Below are 18,478 nucleotides of genomic sequence, written 5' to 3' on the forward strand. Positions count from 1 at the left end.
AACATCTCATTTGTGCTGACATTTTGATCTACAGTGTATGCACTTGGAGTGTCAAATTCCCCATTACTGTCATTAATGCAGCCTGTCTTTTGTTAGTCTGTTTCTGAAGGAAAAGGTCATATAAGAGCTGGAGGTTCATCCTGGGAGAAAATGAACCCTTTAATACCCCCCTCCCCTACCCACCCATCTAAAACAGAGCTTCTATTGAAGCAACCAGGGTTATTAAATGGGGGATACGCTATTAAGATGGGGACCTCTTTGATTCAAAGTGCAAATTACCTCTTCATAACAATTAGGACAAGACAAGTGCATTTTATTTCTTTAATATACCAGCATCAAGCTTACGTACATGTACACAAAACTTCATGATTCTGCAGATGACAATGTAATTTTAGAAAAATTAATGTTGTTTGTCAATGATCAAAACTGCAGACTGCCCATGCACACATCATTATGGTGCCCAGACCACCAAAGTTCTGTTCCAGGCATAGAAAATTTCACAACTTAATTTTGTGACCAAAAAAATGGTAAAAGAAAATGGCATAACTAATTTATCATTGGTGATCCCACTGTTCACGTTCTACTCTCTCTTTCCTGGTGAGTTCAATATAAGGACGTAGGTAAGATATGTCCTAGAAGAGAATAAATAGCATAGGTGACTATATGAGAGATTCACCCATTCCAGAAAGAAGCAGTAAAAACACAAGTACATAAACTTCAAATCTCTCTTTAAGTAACAGGCACCTTGGGAAAAACGTTAAGCGGCTGTTATGGGAAGGGAGGTGTAAACATACAACATTTTTTTATTTTAAAAGATGCTTATTTAACCCTTTAAGTCCCAATAGTGATCAACATCAATTTTCTCCTAACAATATCCATAGATTGTCAAGTGCAACATCTATGAGAATTAATCAAATGATCACAAAGAGAAAAATCTCTGATCTTTTATCAATTTCTCCCAACTAACTCTTATAGGAAATGTATAGAGATCAGTTTGGAGAATTTGTTTGTGGATATTGGTGCTTAAAGGGTTAAGGTGTATAGCACATTAACACATAAAACAATCAAAATAAAAGTATAATAAATAAACAAGAAACAAATACGTTGTATTGTGGAGAGGTTATTTTTGGCAGCTGGGACAACCTGAAGTGACTCTTGTTGTTCTACAGAGATTGGCCATTGTGGAGTGAGGGTCGCCATATACATTTGTAGTTCAGGCCCCAGTTGTTCAAAAGGTGGATAACGCTATCCACTGCATAAATCACTATCCAGTGGATTATGCAATCAGTTTCCATAATACTTATTTGCTGGACAGTGATCGTCCGTTGGATAGCACTATCGGATGTTTGAACAACCAGGGCCAGGAGTAAATTGTTGCCACAAGTAACAGGATATTTTCACATTATGTTTAAATATTTCCACCAACACTATTGTCATAATTAATTTTCCAATTTCTTACCCAGTAGTTATTAATTAACAGTCGGCTCCTGTTAACTCAAACCCTCACTCACTCAAACCTCCAAAATAAATTTCCCCTTGATTTCCTTTATACATTTACTGTATTTTTCACTCAGTATCTCAAACCCTTGATAACTCGAACCTCCCACTAACTTGAAGTAGTTTTTGTTTCCCTTCAAATCAGTTCTATATAATTTTCCCCTGGATAACTAGAACCATGTTTTAAACGTGTGATAAGTTGGGAAAAAATTGTGTATTCTTTGTCTTACTGTAATTTTTTCCAGTCCAGCTCACTCGGTGGTTCGAGTTATCAGGAGTCGACTCTATTTCACTTTTTCCATTTTAAGCAAATATATTATTATTTGAATATAAAAAATAATATCTTTTTTGAAGTCAATAAGCACAACACTTCTTCCATATTTGTTTTTGTTTTCCTAAAAAATCTGAAAAATTATCTCATTGATAGTCATTCTGTCGCTTAATGTATCGGTCAAATCGAAGCTTCAACATGCCCCCCCCCCGGGCATACCCCGGGCATTTGACACCTTTGCCGTCCCGGGGAGGAGGGAATTTGATCATCAGAGTCTTCCAGGGGGTGGGGAATTTGATCCCCATGCTTTAGGGGTGGGGAATTTGAACTCCACCCTCGATTTCATGTAAAATATTTGGCGTGGCGAGCGATCACGGGGGACGCGGTGTTAGAGGATTTTCGTGGAAAAGATTGTGCCTTTGTGGCCAATTGGTTACGTTGAAAGGGCTTAAACGAGCTTTGTGCCATATTTGAAGTATTTGAATTTTAAAATTTTTGATACTGGATTCAGGCTTTGAATGTATGAATGTATTTTATTGTTGTGTTGACAATGAAATACAATACCTATACCGGCGATTCAATACAACAACATAAAATAAAATAAAATAAAATAAAACGGTCAACTACTTTGACCTACTGCAAGTATGTTAATTAATAAGGTGAGCGATGATGCATGTCAGTGAAATGGTCGTGATGTAGTAATCTCAATAGGTGGGATCTTTTTTTATAGAACGCTTTGTATGTTGCATTACGAAGAAAAGCTGAGCATTCAGTGACCTTGTAGCAGCGATTTCCGCCGCTTTGCACGAGACTTGTTCGTAGTAAATACGCTAACAGTGTTGCTCAGTTTTTGTTATATTTATAAAGATTTTGTTCGACAACTGAAGGCATTTCCGCTGTCCTTCTGTCATTTTTGTGCCTGTGAAATGTCCCCGGGGTGGGGGCATTTGAACGGCATTTTGGCCCGGGTAGGGGGGAATTTGAACAATAATTTTCAAAAAAGTCAAATGCCCGGGGGATTGCCCGGGGGGGGCATGTTGAAGCTTCAATTTGACCGATACATAAGTTTTATGTTTTCTGCACCCTCGAGAATCAGGTACGCCTTTGTAATAATTATAGCTTAAGGAAGCCCATTAATATAAGCTCCCAGCTTCTTTTGGTTTCCTTGTCACAACAACTTATATTTAAAACACCTCTTGTAACGTTCTACTTTATGTAATATGAGTGACTAAAAAAACAAATACATAAAACAAATAAAATAAATTATACATGCAATATATTTATACCTCATTAGGCTTTGTCCACTGGTCCTCTGGCAGAATGATATGCTTCATTGTCAAATCCATAGCTCTCTTTAAGCGGAAGTTTCTGAAATCCCGCTCCTCAGGGGGAAGACGTTTAATGGCCTCAACCACATCTGGATGGTCATCCATCAACAAATCATCTTTGCGAAGCCCTAGAACATAAACTCGAAGAAGTAAAAAACTGAAGTTCTGATTGTTTTGTTGTCTTTTTCTTCATACAAGGGCCCTGATACCAGATGAACTGAGTAGTCAGACTCCAGAGCTGCGCTGATCAGAGCTCATTTTAAACGATGGGGCTTTGCATAACCAGTCACAAGTTAAATTCAGACGTTACCGAGGGAGTAATAACGACTCGAAGTAATCGGATGAACTTCAGGCTAATATGGATATTGAACAGAAATAAGCTTATTAAACTCACGTACAGGTACCATGAAAAAAACATTTAACAAAACGTTAAGATGTACAGTTGTGAAAGAACACATAAATGTGTGTGCATTATGCAGTTTACGTAGGCTAGAAGGGAACTTTTCACCGTGTTTATCTTAGAAATACTTACACGGCCGCCTGTGATATCACAAGCAGTTTACAAAGTTTAAATATTATGCAACGAGCCAGAGCCGGTAAAATGTCAAACATTTGATTCTAGCGATCACAGAATAATGTTCTTGAGAGTCAGATTGACTTACCAAGTTGTCTGTAACCACAAGCATAAATATACCAGTTGTGAAAAGCGGCTTTAACCTTCTGAGCAAACGACAACTGCCGTGCTATTTTAGGAGCGACAGAAGCCATGTTGGATTTTTATCGGATGCACAGAACCCAATAATAATCTTTCAAGGTGGTTCTTCGGAAATATTCGTAAAATATCCGGAAAACCTTCGGAAGCACTCAAGCAGAACGGACAACCAATCAAAGAACGCCTTGCACTTGTCTGCTTTTTACGTAACAAATTTGCAGGAGCAAATCATGGTGTAAGATCTTTCCATTTTTTGGCGTCTTTTCTGCTTCTGCCTGCATGTATTTTTCGAAATTTGCTAAAGACTTGGTACCCTTATGAATCCTAACAAAAATGAGTGCACGGATCTCAAAGGTGAAAGTTCAAAATCATCCGCAAGCTTTTGGGAGTATCATGGACTTGCAAGAGACGGGATAAATTTGCTCCTAAACAATGGCTTTGAAGAGTCACAAAAGCTTTTTCGAAGTCACAGGTTTGTTGTACTATAAAGTACTCTATTTGTTCTACATAATGCTCTTTACTGCATAACTTGTGAACATGTTCTTGGGCACAAGTTTTTCGTTTCAACAGTAGCAGGTACTTTTGTTTATTCAGTGTCCATGCCTGTTTCACGATTTTACGTGAAAGAAACAAGTGACTTTTTTATGCACATTGTAAGATCTGTTTATAGCTTGAAACCTGTCACCCCTAGTGTGTTATTCAAGTAACCTCGGGTTCAACATTTGCACAAATTAATTCGAGGTGAAATTGAATTTGAACATTCATGTCATCGCGAAAGATGATTTGGCCTAAATTAATATTCGCCATGGCGATTTAAGTTCCTTACCAAATATAAGCATATAAATGGTTTTACAACGCAGTTATGGTTACGTTGTCTGGGAGAGTGTAACCCTCGAGCGACACAACATTTTTTACTCTTATTCTTCTGATTGTTAATAGAATTTGTTTTACTTATCAACAATTTTGGTATTTAAAGACTAAACACTTTACCAGCGTGAAATTTCGTTATCTTTTTCGCGACCTAATCTTGTTAGCATCAGGGCCAGCGAACAAGGACGAATATTTTTCACCTTGAAACATAAAAAATTTATGAATTACGACCTTCTTCTATGCCTAATTTTGCCAAGCCGAAGAAAGGCATTGATGTCATTTAGCTGAATGACTTAATTAGGGCAGACAAATATTGCAAGGCAGCATTTTTGGACAGAGCAATTGACATAAGTCTCTTTAGTGTGATATTTATAAGTTGATTAAATTCATACTGAATAAGTACTTGCAAATTAATTGATGAATTGTTTGAATTTATAAGGTGTTTTTTTGCATAACATTTGAATTTGCTCTGCTAAGAGAGTTAACAAAGGCCTTTTTTCCAAACCTTGTTGTTGTTGTTGTTGTTGTTCATATCTTTTTTTTAGTCGCTAGGAGAACTAAAAAAATGTCAGGACTAATGCTGTATTTACACTTGCCTAGTATGACAGCAAACAAAAAGTGTTTTACTGCAAAGACTCATTTACATCAGGCAGTTTACATTTTGTGTGAATTATGGTCAGAAGATATTTTTTCTGAGCATTATGACTGAAACCGCCTTAATTCTGACTGAGGTAGTTTTGATTTTAATCAGGCTAAACATACAAAAGATGGTAGCAAAAAGCTTAAAAACTGTTGCACCGCAATGAAACGTCATAGGAATAAAATTGTGGGCAGAAAACATTGGAAGTCATAATTAAAAACAATGGTTTCATGAGCTCTGGCTAGTTTTCATGATTCTGTTGTCATAAAACCACATTATTATAGAACCAGATATAAAGCAGGTTTGATTAGACACGTAATATTAACAATGTTGTTTCAATTTGTTTTAAGTATAGAAATGTGCTTCATGTTGTTTACCATAAACATGTTCTAGTGCCAATAAGAAAGCAGCTTTATTTAACATAAACATCTCTGACTTAGTCAACCATTTCTTTTGTTGTTACAACTCGTGTCAAGGATAAAATCTATTTTTAGTTGGTGTAGGTGTAGCTTCTGTCATTTTAAGTGTCAAAACATTATTATTTTCAGATAAGTTTTTAAAAAGTCAAGTTCAGGTAAAAAGTTTAACTCATATTAACATTTCATAAAACGTGCCAACTTATTCAGGGCTGTCACTAAAATTTCTCTTTGCAAGTTATATGCAATAAGTAAGGAGGGATCAATTAACAGAATTTAACATTCATATGTGCTTTCTTCGTACTTTTTTTCTATCAAAAGCCAAGGGTCATGCTCATAGCAGCTGAGGGGAAATCCCCAACCCTTAGTGACTCTCCTGCTTAGTTTTCACTGGCTAATAGTGCTTTCCTTTGAGTTGATAAATGTTAATTTTGCACATTTTGGTTGGCAAGCAGCCACGTCATCTTGCAATATAGTCTAAAGTATGCAAATTAAGGTTTATTCCGTTTATCTCACTGGATTTGCCCCAAAAATTAGTATTTTAGTCCCGCAAGTGCCTATCTGTTGTTAAAGGGTATCAAATGCCTTGAGAACAGAGTTTCATAGGTTGAAAACCAGCATAAGAAGATAGGTTAACATGACTGTTTTTGTTACAAATTACTTATTTTTATTTTTGTTTCTCTCACACTCATGATGAAATTATTATTCCAAATAATCTAATCTTAGGATCTTATACCAACGTCAGTCTGCAATTTATTTTATTACATTAAGTTATCTCTTTATGACTTGGAAAATTATTATAAAGTCCTGGTTAATATTGTTTAAGAAGTATTGCAAAAAATTAGAGACACTGTAATTGCAGAGCACAACATATAAGTTGTAATTATTACAACTTATATGTTGTGCTCTGCAAGAAATGTAATAATTATTGCATTAAAAAGCAGTAAGCAGTGTAAATATACTATAATCACTATGTTTATCAACAAAATTAATAATTTCATTACTTTTTAATAATTAGTAATAGTAATAATAATAATAATAATAATAATAATAATAAGTATCTGTAGACTTGGTTCATGCATGCATTATGGGTCTATTAGTGATGCAAAAGCATCATGATTGACACTAATGAAATTGTCATGTGTTCCCTGCTATCTCAGATTATTTGGTGCCAACATAATATTAAATACTTGGTGAATTCTAAAAATGGCTGACTTTGTTTTTTTATTTTAATTAAAAACTACAGGCCACAGTCATTCACAAGAAGGATATTACAATGCACTGGATAATTATTACTGTCTACTAGATAATGTGATTTTGGTTCCCAATAGTTATCTCCTAAATTATAGCGATTTATCTGGTGGAAACTGGGCTGTTCAGTTTTGAACAACCTGAGGCCTGGTATAAGTGGTCATATTTATCTTAAAAAATAGGCTGGCAGTTTTTGTATATTTCCAATATTGGATGTTTTATTTTTCTGTTTTACTTAGTGATGGCAGCCCCCTTATGAGTGCTGGATCAGGCATGGTAGACTTTGTTGTAAGTGACAGAAGAGTTTTTTTTATTTCTTATTAAATTATCTTGAGTTTCCTACACGTACATAAAGTATCGTGGAGTATTGATTTCTTCCAGGGAAACAGCAAAAAGAAAGGACTTGGCCAATATCCAGGCTTCCTGACCTCCATAACCCATGTTTATTTCTCCCTTGATCTAGCAAGCCATCCTGACCTTTGAAGATGACCAGCTAGACAGAGCTCTTGAAAATCTCAAGAGAGCACAGCGGGTTTGCTATGTAGAAAACACAGCCAGAAAGAGTATAGGAGTTGGACGGGATGAGGAGCTGATGAGGCAGATTTTGTATGCCGACTGTGAACTCTACATGGCTCTTTTAACATTCCTTAAACAAGGTATACTCGAAAGCTTTTAACTCAAATTAAAAACAGCGCCAAAATGCTTGTTCTGGGCCTCCAACAAAGATGTTGGCACTACTTTACAGACAGTACTAACCCAGGTTGAATTACATTTGCAATACAGGCTAGCAAACTATTGCTCATGCAACTTGAATTGTAATGTCTGTTATGATTACTTGCATGCAGGTATCACTGATTACATCAAGGGTGGCTATCTGATGCGACGAGCATGGAAACTCTATGACAAGTGCTACTGTGAAATCAGTACTGTTGGGGGGCCATTTCTTATGTGGGCCCCTGAACTAAGAGGAAAGGGCAATGGTGTTATGCAAGATGACTTGGATGAAGGGGTTGAAGAAGTTCTGGAGGATGTAAGATGTTCTGTTCCTTACCACCCTACCTCTCTAATGAAAATGTTTTTTTACAAAAGTAGTGTTATACCTTAATAAAAACAGCATATAATGGTTATCAGGTCATAGTAGAACATAATTTTATACTTAATATTTATAAATTACAATGACCCCAATAGATTCTTGTTATATTAAATTGATTATTTTGAGAGATCAAATTAAATATTGTTGGTCATAATATCCCAACCAGAGATAAATTCAAATCTACTTTCCTACATGCATGCTGAGAGGTGAATGTTTGTTTGCAAGTTCTCAGTATTTACTAAGTTTGAAGATGTTTGCATCATATTCAAAAATCAAGTGGAGAAATTTTTCAGGCAACTTTTAGGTTAAGTTCATACAAATAACACAAAATTCAGCACTGAAGCACACACTTCAAACTCTACAGTATAGCCTGTATCTTACGCATGTGCACAGCCATATCACCTGGACAGTGGCAGCCATACACATCTGTTTCACCTCATATAGGCCTCATCACTGTGGCGTAGCCCCAGGCAAGAGGTCTCACTTGCAATCATATATGCCCCCCCCCCCTCCCATAACCGTTTACTCCTAAGGTGAGTCCAAAAGCACCCCCTTAAGTGCCAGCTCCACCATACACATGTGCTAGCTGCTGGCTGGGAACTTTAAAACAGTTCTCGTCAAGCATATGTAGATGGGGTCAGATGAACAGACCAGTATTTTCTCTCCTGTCATTGTAGTCAGTTGGAGTGGGTGTGGTGTCGCCCCTGGACCCCGATGACATGGCATCTCCTCTGGATGATCTCACTATCAATGACGAGAGTCCTGCAGGTGCTGCAATCAGTCCTGAAGCCCTCAAGCATCTACAGGCAGCTGTCTCCTGTGGTTATGGGTTATTTCATTTGGCAATATCACTAGTGCCGCCCAAGCTGCTGAAGTTTTGCCATCTTCTTGGTTTCTCGGGAAACAGAGATGTGGGAATCCAAGCACTGAACTTGGCCAGCCAGAGTGAGGACATGAAAGCCCCTGTGGCAAGGTGTTGTTAAGACTGATGATGCTATGATAATAAATAGTTTTTATTGTAATTACTTTTTACTGGGCTAATTAAAAATGTAATGTATTTTTAACCTCAGATACATGTATCTTTCCTATCTTTTTTTGTTCGGAAACCTCCAGTTTTGACTGCTTAATTAAGCATATGACCACTAAATAGAGTCTTGGTAAAGTTTGGTACATAATATTACCAAAATCTAACTAGAATTCACATCGTAGATGATTTTGTCAGAGCAACAATGACAACACAAAAAATATGATAAATAAAAACATCTAGAGTATGAAACTGTTGACTTATTTAGGGTAAAAGGGAACCAGCTGTACTCCCTCTCTACCTCATATTCCCGATAATGGCCTATATCGGAAGGCTCGGCCCAAAAGGGGTACCTTTTTCGGGCTTCAGGTGTATGAAAGGGTAGAGAAATTTGTCATTTTGGTCTGTAGAAGGACTTAAAATGGCTAACAGAAGGGATTAATGGCTGTGAAAAAGTCTAAAAAAATTCCCGTTTTTTTTATTTATGTCATAGTTAAAGACAATGTATTTACAGCAGTTAAAGAAAGGGGTACCATTAATATTTTGTTTCGTGGAAGGTATATAAAAGAGATACCTTTTCTGCCAAAAATGGTATATAAAAGGGAAAGGGGTTCTACCTCAGGGTGGGGCCTCCCAGTATAATCCTTTGTTTAGTAATCCCTTAAGACCTCTATCTCTAATTTCACCATTTAAATGAACATTATTTTATGATTTTTATGATTCCAGGCTTACTCTTCTGTGGTATCATGCGGTTATTCGGCCATTTGTAGCTCTTGACGAAGGAAACAATGAAGAAGGTCTGTGTGTGTCTTGTGTCAACATGATACAATCACCTAGTTAGTAATGTAACAGCTTACTTTGTTTCGGTCTTGTTTTCCTCAGTACTATTTCCTGTCATTCATAGTGCTCACATTGCTCATGAGTGGCTCCTACTTAAACGTTCTGCAATAACATTAGGCTGGTATAGGATTTGATAGAGCCATCAAAACCAAATTGCACATGTATTTTCTTAGAATTCTACTGATGAACAGTACTGTCACAACAGACATTTGCAGGGGCAACAATAGTATGTCCCCTTTCAATTAATACTATGTTTCTTAGGCAAATAGTAAGTAAACAAGTCTGTGAGTTCAATAGTTGCTAATTAGTGTTTTATAGCTTTCCAAGCTCAAAGCATCTGCTATATATATCATTTTCAATCACAGGTTTAGCAAATGCAACTGCAATCTTAGAAGAATCCTACCAAGAATACCCCAGCTCTGCTGTATTTCTCTTCTTCAAAGGACTTGTATCAAGGCTCAAGGTTTGTATCACTGCTTTGATGTGAGAGTTTTGCCTGAGTTTTGAAGGGGAAAGGGAAAGAGGGCGAATATTGTATTCTCTGCACATGGCCTTATTCCCCCTTTTTTCCCCTTTTTAACACCTGTACACCTCATTTGAGGTAACCCAAGACAGTCTTGGATCCTGGATTGTACGATATGGATTCCAGATTCCAGTTACTGGATTCCAGTCTTATTCAGTGGAACTTGGATTCTGGATTCCAATCATTAGTGGGATTCCAGATTCCTTGAGGTGTATTCTGGATTCCAAAGCATAGGATTCTGGATTCCACAAGCAAAAGTTTCCAAGATTCCAGAATCTTACAATTAACAATTTGTTCAGTAGTATAGTTTTGATTTCCGTTTTTAGGCTCAAGGTAACATCAGACCAGAACGCTTATTTCTCAGTTCTGAAAGGGAAGATTACTTTTTAATTTTGCTAAAATGTGTGCATTTTACAAACATGATTCATGCATTGAATTTTTGTTGTTGTTGTTCAATTTCATAGGGCCGCATAGGAGAAGCTCTGGATGAGTTTCACCAGGCCATGCGATTTGCAACAGAGCAGAAAGAAATAGCTCTAATTTGTCAATATGAAATAGGTGCGTATAAGTGCAAAGGTGTCTTTACGCCCACTTAGGGAGGGGTGTACCCATTTTCCAATTTTTCTGAATTGTAAAACTCATTGTTTTACATACTGCTTGGTGGTATTTTACCATTGTATTTCTGCTCCCCTTCTTTGCTGTCACACTTTGAGCCTATCTTTGTTTCGTTTACCGCTATATTGCATGTCTCTGTTTCAAAGCCATGCCACTTGTTGAGTTTTACCCTAACAGGGTGTCTGTATTGGTGGTGTGACCTTGTAATTCTTGAAGTTGCTGGCTGGATATTTTGGGATCATCATACATTTCTGAGAAACTGCTCATCTACCCCTCCCCTAAGCTAACATCAACACTTACTTCTGATTTAGGGCAAAATGTTGGCTTAGGGGAGGGGTAGGTGGGCAGTTTCCTAGAAACGTATAATAATCTGAATTTTGCAAGTAATGTTGCCTGACTGTTCTTGCATCATTTTCTCAACCAATCAGATGAAAAACTGAGGAACCTCATGACATGTACATGCAAGAGATAGAATGTAATATTGCTGATGAATTTCAAATTTTTAAACTAAATAACTTTGAGCTACTAACTTTTTAAAGCCAATGTAGTAAAAAAAAATCAGTTCGCTGGATCACTGTGCAGTTTTGGCATTGCAAAACTCAAGTGAAAATTAAACCCTTTCTTTATTTTTACTCTTCCTTTAGGTTGGTGTCACATGCTACAATTGGAATGGGAATATGCTCTTCCTGCGTTTTTTAGGTACGTCCAACATTAATTTCTTTTTGCTATGATGTTTCCTTTACATCTTTACATTTATAGTCCTTCTTGAAGTGCTCCTCAGTGTTCAATGATTAATCTCTGTTTAGACAAAAAACGTTTTTTTACTGCTCAGGGCACCTCAAAATTAACAAACCTTGAAAAATTGAACTTTATCTCAAAGGCGTGATGTATCCATGTTTTTGTCCTTAACTTAAGTACTAATTCCTCTTAGCTTTTCAAGGGAAGCAAGTTATTTAAAACATGTGCCCTTTAGAGGAAAGCCAACCTTGTCTTACTTAATGTTTCATGTCCATGTTACTTTGCAGATTAAAAGAAGAATCGAAATGGTCACAAAGTTATTATGCTTATCTCTGTGGAGGTGAGTTTTTTAGAACCGCTACAGGGTTTCAGCTAGCAGATTTCATGGGAACATTTAGAGGGGTTGATGACTTTGTTCAGGAAAATGAAAGGGGTCTTCCGTGCTAAAAGACATGGTAGCACCCTCGCAAGTTCGGAGTATTTTCAGTCACACATCAGTATTTTTTTTTCTGCTGGAGATTTAGCTGTTGTCAGTATCAGGGAGACTGTAATAGGCCTCGGTATTAGACCGTAATAGTAAGGTGTCCTCAAGGCGAGAATCAGCTCCATCATGCTGGCTATATACAATCATGGCGAGGTTCCTCAAAAGATGGTTAAGTTTAATCCAGGATTAAGCCAAATTTTAAGCAAGGTTTTCTTGTTTAAGAACATGTTACTCGAGCTTCCAAAATACTTTTGTGTCTTTACTCCGAGATTCAGTGATGATAACATAGAATTTTACTCTAGATAATGCATAGGAAGGTAAATACCAAAATAGAACAAAATTTTTAATCCTGGATTGGCTCTAATCGGCTATCAGGAACCGGGGCTAGATGTACAGGACTTTGGATGTGATCTTTAAGCAGTTGATGTTTAAAAGCCCTCAAAATTCTCAGTCTCAGGTTCTTGCGGTTTGACTTTGGATTTGGTCAATTAAGGAGCCTCTGTGATGAAGTGTAGTTTGCTTTTGCATTTGCATTCATTTTGTATTTCAATTTATTTAATCATGATATAGGACGAGACTGTCAGACAGTAATAAAAATGTGCCATTGAAACGGTGCAATTGAGCTAATAATCCTAATACCCAGGCTCTCTTGTTTCTTCTTTACAGTCACGATAGGTATTTTAGGTAGCACAACAGAGGCCCAGGAGCAATTCAAACAAGTTCCTAAATTTGTAAAAAAGAAAACACCCCTAGAGCTGTTTCTCGTGAGGAAGGTAAGTTGTCTGTAGATTTAGATGAAGAGAAGCTGCTGTTTTTACTAAATGGAGCAACTGTTTCCAGTATCTTTTTATATGTTGGGTGTGTGTTTTTTCCTGATTTTTGTTTATCGGTATTTTTCATCACTGACTTAATCTATGGCATAAAATTAGTGCGGCATATTTAAGTGAGCAACCTCTTTAATCCAGAGGTGTATTCTAGTAACGATGAGCTCGCAATTTACACTGTTGACGGATTATCGATCGAACATGGGCAAGCACATTAAATTCATCTTGTAGTTCACCTATGAATACATATAAATAGAGACAAAAAGGGACCATCCTTCTGTGTAAACTATGTGCTTTTCTAAAGGGTTTTTTTTTTCCCTAGCGTTTTGCTTGCTCACAGTTATTCTCTGTGTCAGTCACTGATCAGTACATTCGAAGCTCTCGTATGCGGACACCACCCTCGGGACGCGAAAAAGGTGCCCATAACTGGAGCTGGCGGCCGCCTACGGGAATGTAAAAATACAAAGTTTGTATGGGAGTTCAGAAAAAAGGGGTTTTGTGAAGGCGGCCGTAATTAGGGCTGTCCGTTTACGAGAGTGACCGTTAGGAAAGCGTGCACTGTATTGATTTGCTCAGATCGTGCATAAGAAATATAACTGAAGAAAATCCTGTCTTTTCTTTTGTTTTTGTAGGCTGCACTGTACAAGAAATCTCCTCCATCAGAAGCCGATTGCCTACTACTGTCATTAGAACTTCTGTACGTGTGGCGCGCATTCTACACTTGCAGTGAACCTGTTTTAAATAGAATTATTTCTGGTGAGCCACTTTGTTTTGCACATGTCCGCATTATACATGTAGCTACCCAAGAGAGGATAAAGGAGACATAGAAGGCATCCCCCATACACACCCTATTCCATAGGTAATTCGTCTCGAGTTACTTTTAGAATCGGGATAAAGTTACCTCGTGCGCTGCGTGGATGTTTCGTGGAGGTTTCGCATGACTAAATGCCGTGCAAAACATGTCAGGCGAAAGGCAATGAAAGCGTAAAGAGATCGAAAGCATTACTGAAAAGTGACGCGAAATGAGTCGGCGCTCACCTGGGAAAAGGGAATCGCTAGACTCTTTGACAACCCGTGAAATCAGTTTGTCTCGAAGTTGTCGTAACCTTAGTGCTTTAATAAAATGAGAAATTTCGCCGGTCTATTGAAACCGGTCGTTTGTACAATAAAGCAAATTTCCGCTTAGCTTAGCTTCCGCAAAGCTTTAGCAGAAATCTCTCTGTAGTCTTTTTCGTCGGCAAAACGAATAGCAATATCGCTCTTCGCGTCTTCCGCCATTTTGCTCTGCGTCAATTCGTGAAGGACGCGTGGCTCTGAGCGTGGGTCATCCACGCGGAACTCATTCGCCCTATGTGATTGGCTGTTGTCTAATCCCCCTTGGGATCTGTGGTGTTAAAAATAACTCCAGACGAATTACCTATGGAATAGGGTGTGTATGGGGGATGCCTTCTCTGTCCCCTTTATCCTCTCTTGGGCTACCTTATTATAGGAAATTAGCGGGAATTTCAAACATTCGCACAGATTTTATTCGCGTTAATTTCCGCGCCGTTAATTAAGAGAAGCGGTAATTTCCGCGACCTTAAATTCATTATTTTCTTCCTTAATTCTCGATCTTGACACCTAAGAAAGAGGAGTATTTTATCAGGATTTAGATGTGCCAATATTAGAACATCTGTAAAGAACCCCTCCAAGTGCCCAGATTTCGGATCATTTTACGTTTCTGGGAAACTGACCACCTACCCCTCCCTAAGCCAACATTTTGCCCTAAGTGAGAAGTAAGTCTTAATGTTACCTTAGGGGAGGGGTAGGTGGGCAGTTTCCCAGATTTCTTGGCTTGATCCCCTTTTGTACGTTTAAGAAAAGAAACACGAATAAAGTTTCCATTCAGATTATACGTTTAACTTTGTTCCTGATGTCTCAACAGGGTTTGTTTCTTTGTGAACGTCGCGTTATTTTCCTTGATCTTGAAATGTTGCCCTCTCCTTGGCGTCAATTTCTATTATTCGAAAGTCGTTTTCTACTAAATTCGCGTAAATTTCCAATTCCTTAATTTTATATGGAGCGTTAATTTCCTATAATAATTAGGTAACTTTTGAAAGAAATTCTCCGGTGTTACCATTTCAATGAAACCTTTCTGGCACACCTATTACCATCTACGACTTGTTCTTAGGATTTTAGAAAGTGAAATTTTATGCTTTTTGCTAATTTTCTCTATGGCAAATAATTATAAGGAGTGAAAGGTTTTTCGAGAGTTACCAACATCAATATTCTCTTGACAATATATATTAGTACACAATCACGAGAAAAGGTTGTGAGAATCTAATAATAAAATGTTAACTATGTTAAATAGAAAATGCTTTGATCATTTATCAAATTCTCACAACCAATTCTTTTAGGAAGTGTATGGAGATGAGTCTGAAGAATTTGAGTTTAATCTTTCTAACCCTTGGTTTCTTTTCATTCTAGCACTAGAAGACTGTAAAGTTACTTCAAATCTTATTCCACTCAAGAGTCTTATACAAGGAGCGGCATGTCAAGCGCTCAGGAAAATGGACGTAGCTGTCCAAGTACGTAAATTAAGAAATATTTTCTTCTCCATACGAGCAAGTTAGCGGAAAGGACAGGGGCCTGTAATGTTTAGTGTGCTAGGTTCGAGTTCAAGTCCTGGCTGGGTTCCCTGTGTTGGGTTACTGGGCAAGACACTTAATTCTCTCAGCGCCTCATTCCATCCAGCTGTATAAATGGATACCAGCGAATGTGATGCTAGGGGTAGCCCTGTCATGGCCTGGCATCCCATCCAAGGAGGGAGTAGCAATATTCTTAGGGGGTTTCTTGCTTCAGAAACCAGGGATAAACTCCGGCCTTAAGTGAGCCATTTAACTGGAATGCAGATTTTAACCGTATCAAGGTAACCGCCTTATTGTACATTGCGCTCAATCTCGTGTCTTCTCATTTCCTTAAAGCCTGCAGTTAATTTTGGATATTAGCGCAACCTACCAATTAGTTGGTTAAATCATATTTTACAAGATATAACAAAAAACTCATCCAATATGATATTCAAATATACTAATAGATAAATAATGATCTCGGGGTAACCCATGCACGACGTGTCGTCTATCATATTCCTGAATGAATACTAAGCGCTGAATGGTGTTTTCCACAGTATTTCCAAGAAGCAGTTACCAAATCAGGTCGCTCTCCCCCAGACCCTCACGTTCCACCATTCGCTTACTATGAACTTGGTGTTCTTTATGCCAAGGACGAAAAGGTGAGTCACGTTACCAGTAAGTCTGCAGTTCTGATCAGGAACGTTTAGGTCACGTTCCTATCTATAAGAATCCACGGATCCCAGTCCGCTGTGGCCACCTCTGACGGTGAAAGGGTTAAACAGCAACAACAGTTGCAACAAAACTACCTCTACAAAGTTTTATTAAACTCTGTGGTTGTTCAGTAGCCCAAGTACTACAGGTGATTTTACCCCTAAGTGCACAATTTTTTCACCGTATGGCTTGACTATAACAACGAGGTGGTTGCTCCTGTGTATACCCAATATGACTCACAAAAGAGAGTATCCACCCGAAACCTGACAAGAAAAGAGTGAACTGGAATTTATCTGTATAGTTCTTGGAGTAAAGATCCTCTCTTTTCCTTTCAGACGAGTGCCAAAGGAGAGGAGCTGCTAAGAAAAGTCAAGGTTTGCTTTGATAATTTCTCTTGAATTTCTGAGAGACGTTTCAAATTGACTATCTTTTTTTCCTCCACTTTAAGAGGGCTTGGCTATTTAATCACACGAATTCCATAGTGGCCTTTAAAACTTCCTATGGGTGATTTGCAACAGCAATTTTTGGGGCGACAATGTTGCAAGGCTGTGTTGCACCGAAAATCGTCGTTGCGAATCGTCGCGTCAGCATCGCCTAATTGTATTGTTTCTTTTGCATTTATTATTTAATAGTTATTATTTAATATTCAAAGAAGTGCACGTAGGTACCATAATTGGTCAGAGCGAAATCGTTATATTCTCATAAAGTTAGCGCGCTGCTCTATCGCACTCATCTACGTAACCAGTATAAGCGGTTACATTGGCATAGGTTATTTATAAAGAAAAATGGCAAAACGTATTTCTCGTAGCCTGCGTAGCAGGCGTCGAAAGGGGTAGGGGATAGGGAAAAAGGGAGGGTGCTTTTCTCCGTCCCCCTCCCCCTCCCCTTTTGCGCCTGCCACGCAGGCTATATTTCTCGGGAACCGTTGAATTATTCTGGCACTTGAGGACTTTTTTCCCGACATTGTGATGTTTTTCCCGTATCATTGAGTTAAGGCCATTCCTACGGTTTTTTTCCTTTACAGGATAATTTCAGCGGGTACGACTTTGAAAACAGACTCAGTTTCCGAGTTCACGCGGCGCTGGCAAGAATTGAAGAAAGAAAAGCAAGTGGGACAATCCAAGGACCGGTAAAAGCCAAGTAATCAAGAGGAAACGACATAAGTGTTAGTGAAAATCCTCTTTTTCTGAGAGCGTGACTTGTAACGCAGCGGGTAACTAACGCATTTTAAACTTGGCCACAGGGTACTGGATTTTTAGCCTGTGAACAGCAGCCCTCTCCCTCACCCCTCCCCCCATCATGGTGCGTACTCAAATCCTGATACACAGGTGGGGCCCAGAACGGCCTTGCGTGCTTCGCAGACGCTCTAAACCTTCTGTGTATAGCGGACTATACAAATGGTTTTGATGAGTGCGTGGGCTGGCTGCAACGCAGGCTAAGAACTGCCCAGTACAAAGATTTCGGCGCTGTTTCGCAGACGGACTTAAATTTAGTTTTGTCTCTAGTCATCACTGAATACACTAGTAAGCATAAGTTCGTATTTAAATGGTAGAGGAACATGAACACTGTAACAAGAACTCAAAATTAAGTTAACTACGGTAGTGATATTTTAATTTTGTGGTTAAAATGGTGGGCCAAGACGGGGGTTTCATTATCACATTATTTATAATTTTATGTTTCTTTTGGAAAGTGTATTTTTACATTGTTGTATAATTAGTATCGCTATCGCACAGAATTCGCTCCTTGGCCATAGTAAAGGGAAGGCTTCAACTTCTTCTCCTCTTTGACAAGTGTTCCTAAAGAAAAGCTTTTATTTGACGATAAGTGGAGTCAACTCCATGTACATTGAACGCGATTTTGATTGCGCACAACTATCCGTTTTTACCAGCAACAAAACTCCTATGGCCCTCTATTTTCCCGGCTTCCGGTTCCGGTGCACGATGAGATGGGAGCGCCTGGTGTTTATATCCCGAAGTGGGGGGCGGGGGGGGGGAGGGGCTCCCATATGAAAGGTGCGGGGATGCTCGTCGTC

At 38.3% G+C, this 18,478-nt stretch overlaps 2 protein-coding genes across 2 annotated transcripts; one reads left to right on the forward strand and one right to left on the reverse strand.

Annotated features, from left to right (window-relative positions):
- Positions 1-307: 307 nt before the first annotated feature.
- LOC140946165 (cytochrome b-c1 complex subunit 7-like) lies at positions 308-3,891 on the reverse strand. Its single transcript, XM_073395247.1, has 3 exons — positions 3,759-3,891; positions 3,055-3,224; positions 308-632 (listed from the first exon to the last, which is right to left on the reverse strand). Exons 1-3 carry the CDS (start codon positions 3,862-3,864, stop codon positions 555-557), a joined length of 354 nt encoding a protein of 117 aa, XP_073251348.1. The 5' UTR covers positions 3,865-3,891; the 3' UTR covers positions 308-554.
- Positions 3,892-3,983: 92 nt separating this feature from the next.
- Positions 3,984-18,421, forward strand: LOC140946249 (tetratricopeptide repeat protein 39C-like). The gene is made up of 16 exons (XM_073395342.1): positions 3,984-4,280; positions 7,225-7,273; positions 7,449-7,641; positions 7,831-8,015; positions 8,756-9,051; positions 9,829-9,899; positions 10,308-10,405; positions 10,930-11,023; positions 11,725-11,779; positions 12,106-12,158; positions 12,969-13,075; positions 13,759-13,882; positions 15,593-15,693; positions 16,290-16,394; positions 16,782-16,820; positions 17,471-18,421. The coding sequence occupies exons 1-16, from the start codon at positions 4,126-4,128 to the stop codon at positions 17,588-17,590; spliced, it is 1,845 nt and encodes a 614-aa protein (XP_073251443.1). The 5' UTR covers positions 3,984-4,125; the 3' UTR covers positions 17,591-18,421.
- The last annotated feature ends 57 nt before the right edge of the window (positions 18,422-18,478 follow it).

This window comes from Porites lutea, chromosome 8 (genome assembly GCF_958299795.1).
Source record: "Porites lutea chromosome 8, jaPorLute2.1, whole genome shotgun sequence".
In the NCBI taxonomy this organism is placed as follows: Eukaryota; Metazoa; Cnidaria; class Anthozoa; order Scleractinia; family Poritidae; genus Porites; species Porites lutea.

Bases quoted from the DNA above. Each gene is read 5' to 3' on its own strand.
- LOC140946165 (XM_073395247.1), bottom strand. From the start codon at position 3,864: ATGGCTTCTGTCGCTCCTAAAATAGCACGGCAGTTGTCGTTTGCTCAG. The intron at 3,225-3,758 runs GTAAGTCAATCT...TTTATGTTCTAG, and splicing joins TTGTGGTTACAGACAACTTG to GGCTTCGCAAAGATGATTTG. The intron at 633-3,054 runs GTATAAATATAT...ATTCTCTTCTAG, and splicing joins AGTGGACAAAGCCTAATGAG to GACATATCTTACCTACGTCC.
- LOC140946249 (XM_073395342.1), top strand. From the start codon at position 4,126: ATGAATCCTAACAAAAATGAGTGCACGGATCTCAAAGGTGAAAGTTCA. The intron at 7,274-7,448 runs GTAAGTGACAGA...CCCTTGATCTAG, and splicing joins CAGGCATGGTAGACTTTGTT to CAAGCCATCCTGACCTTTGA. The intron at 16,821-17,470 runs GTTTGCTTTGAT...TTTCCTTTACAG, and splicing joins AGCTGCTAAGAAAAGTCAAG to GATAATTTCAGCGGGTACGA.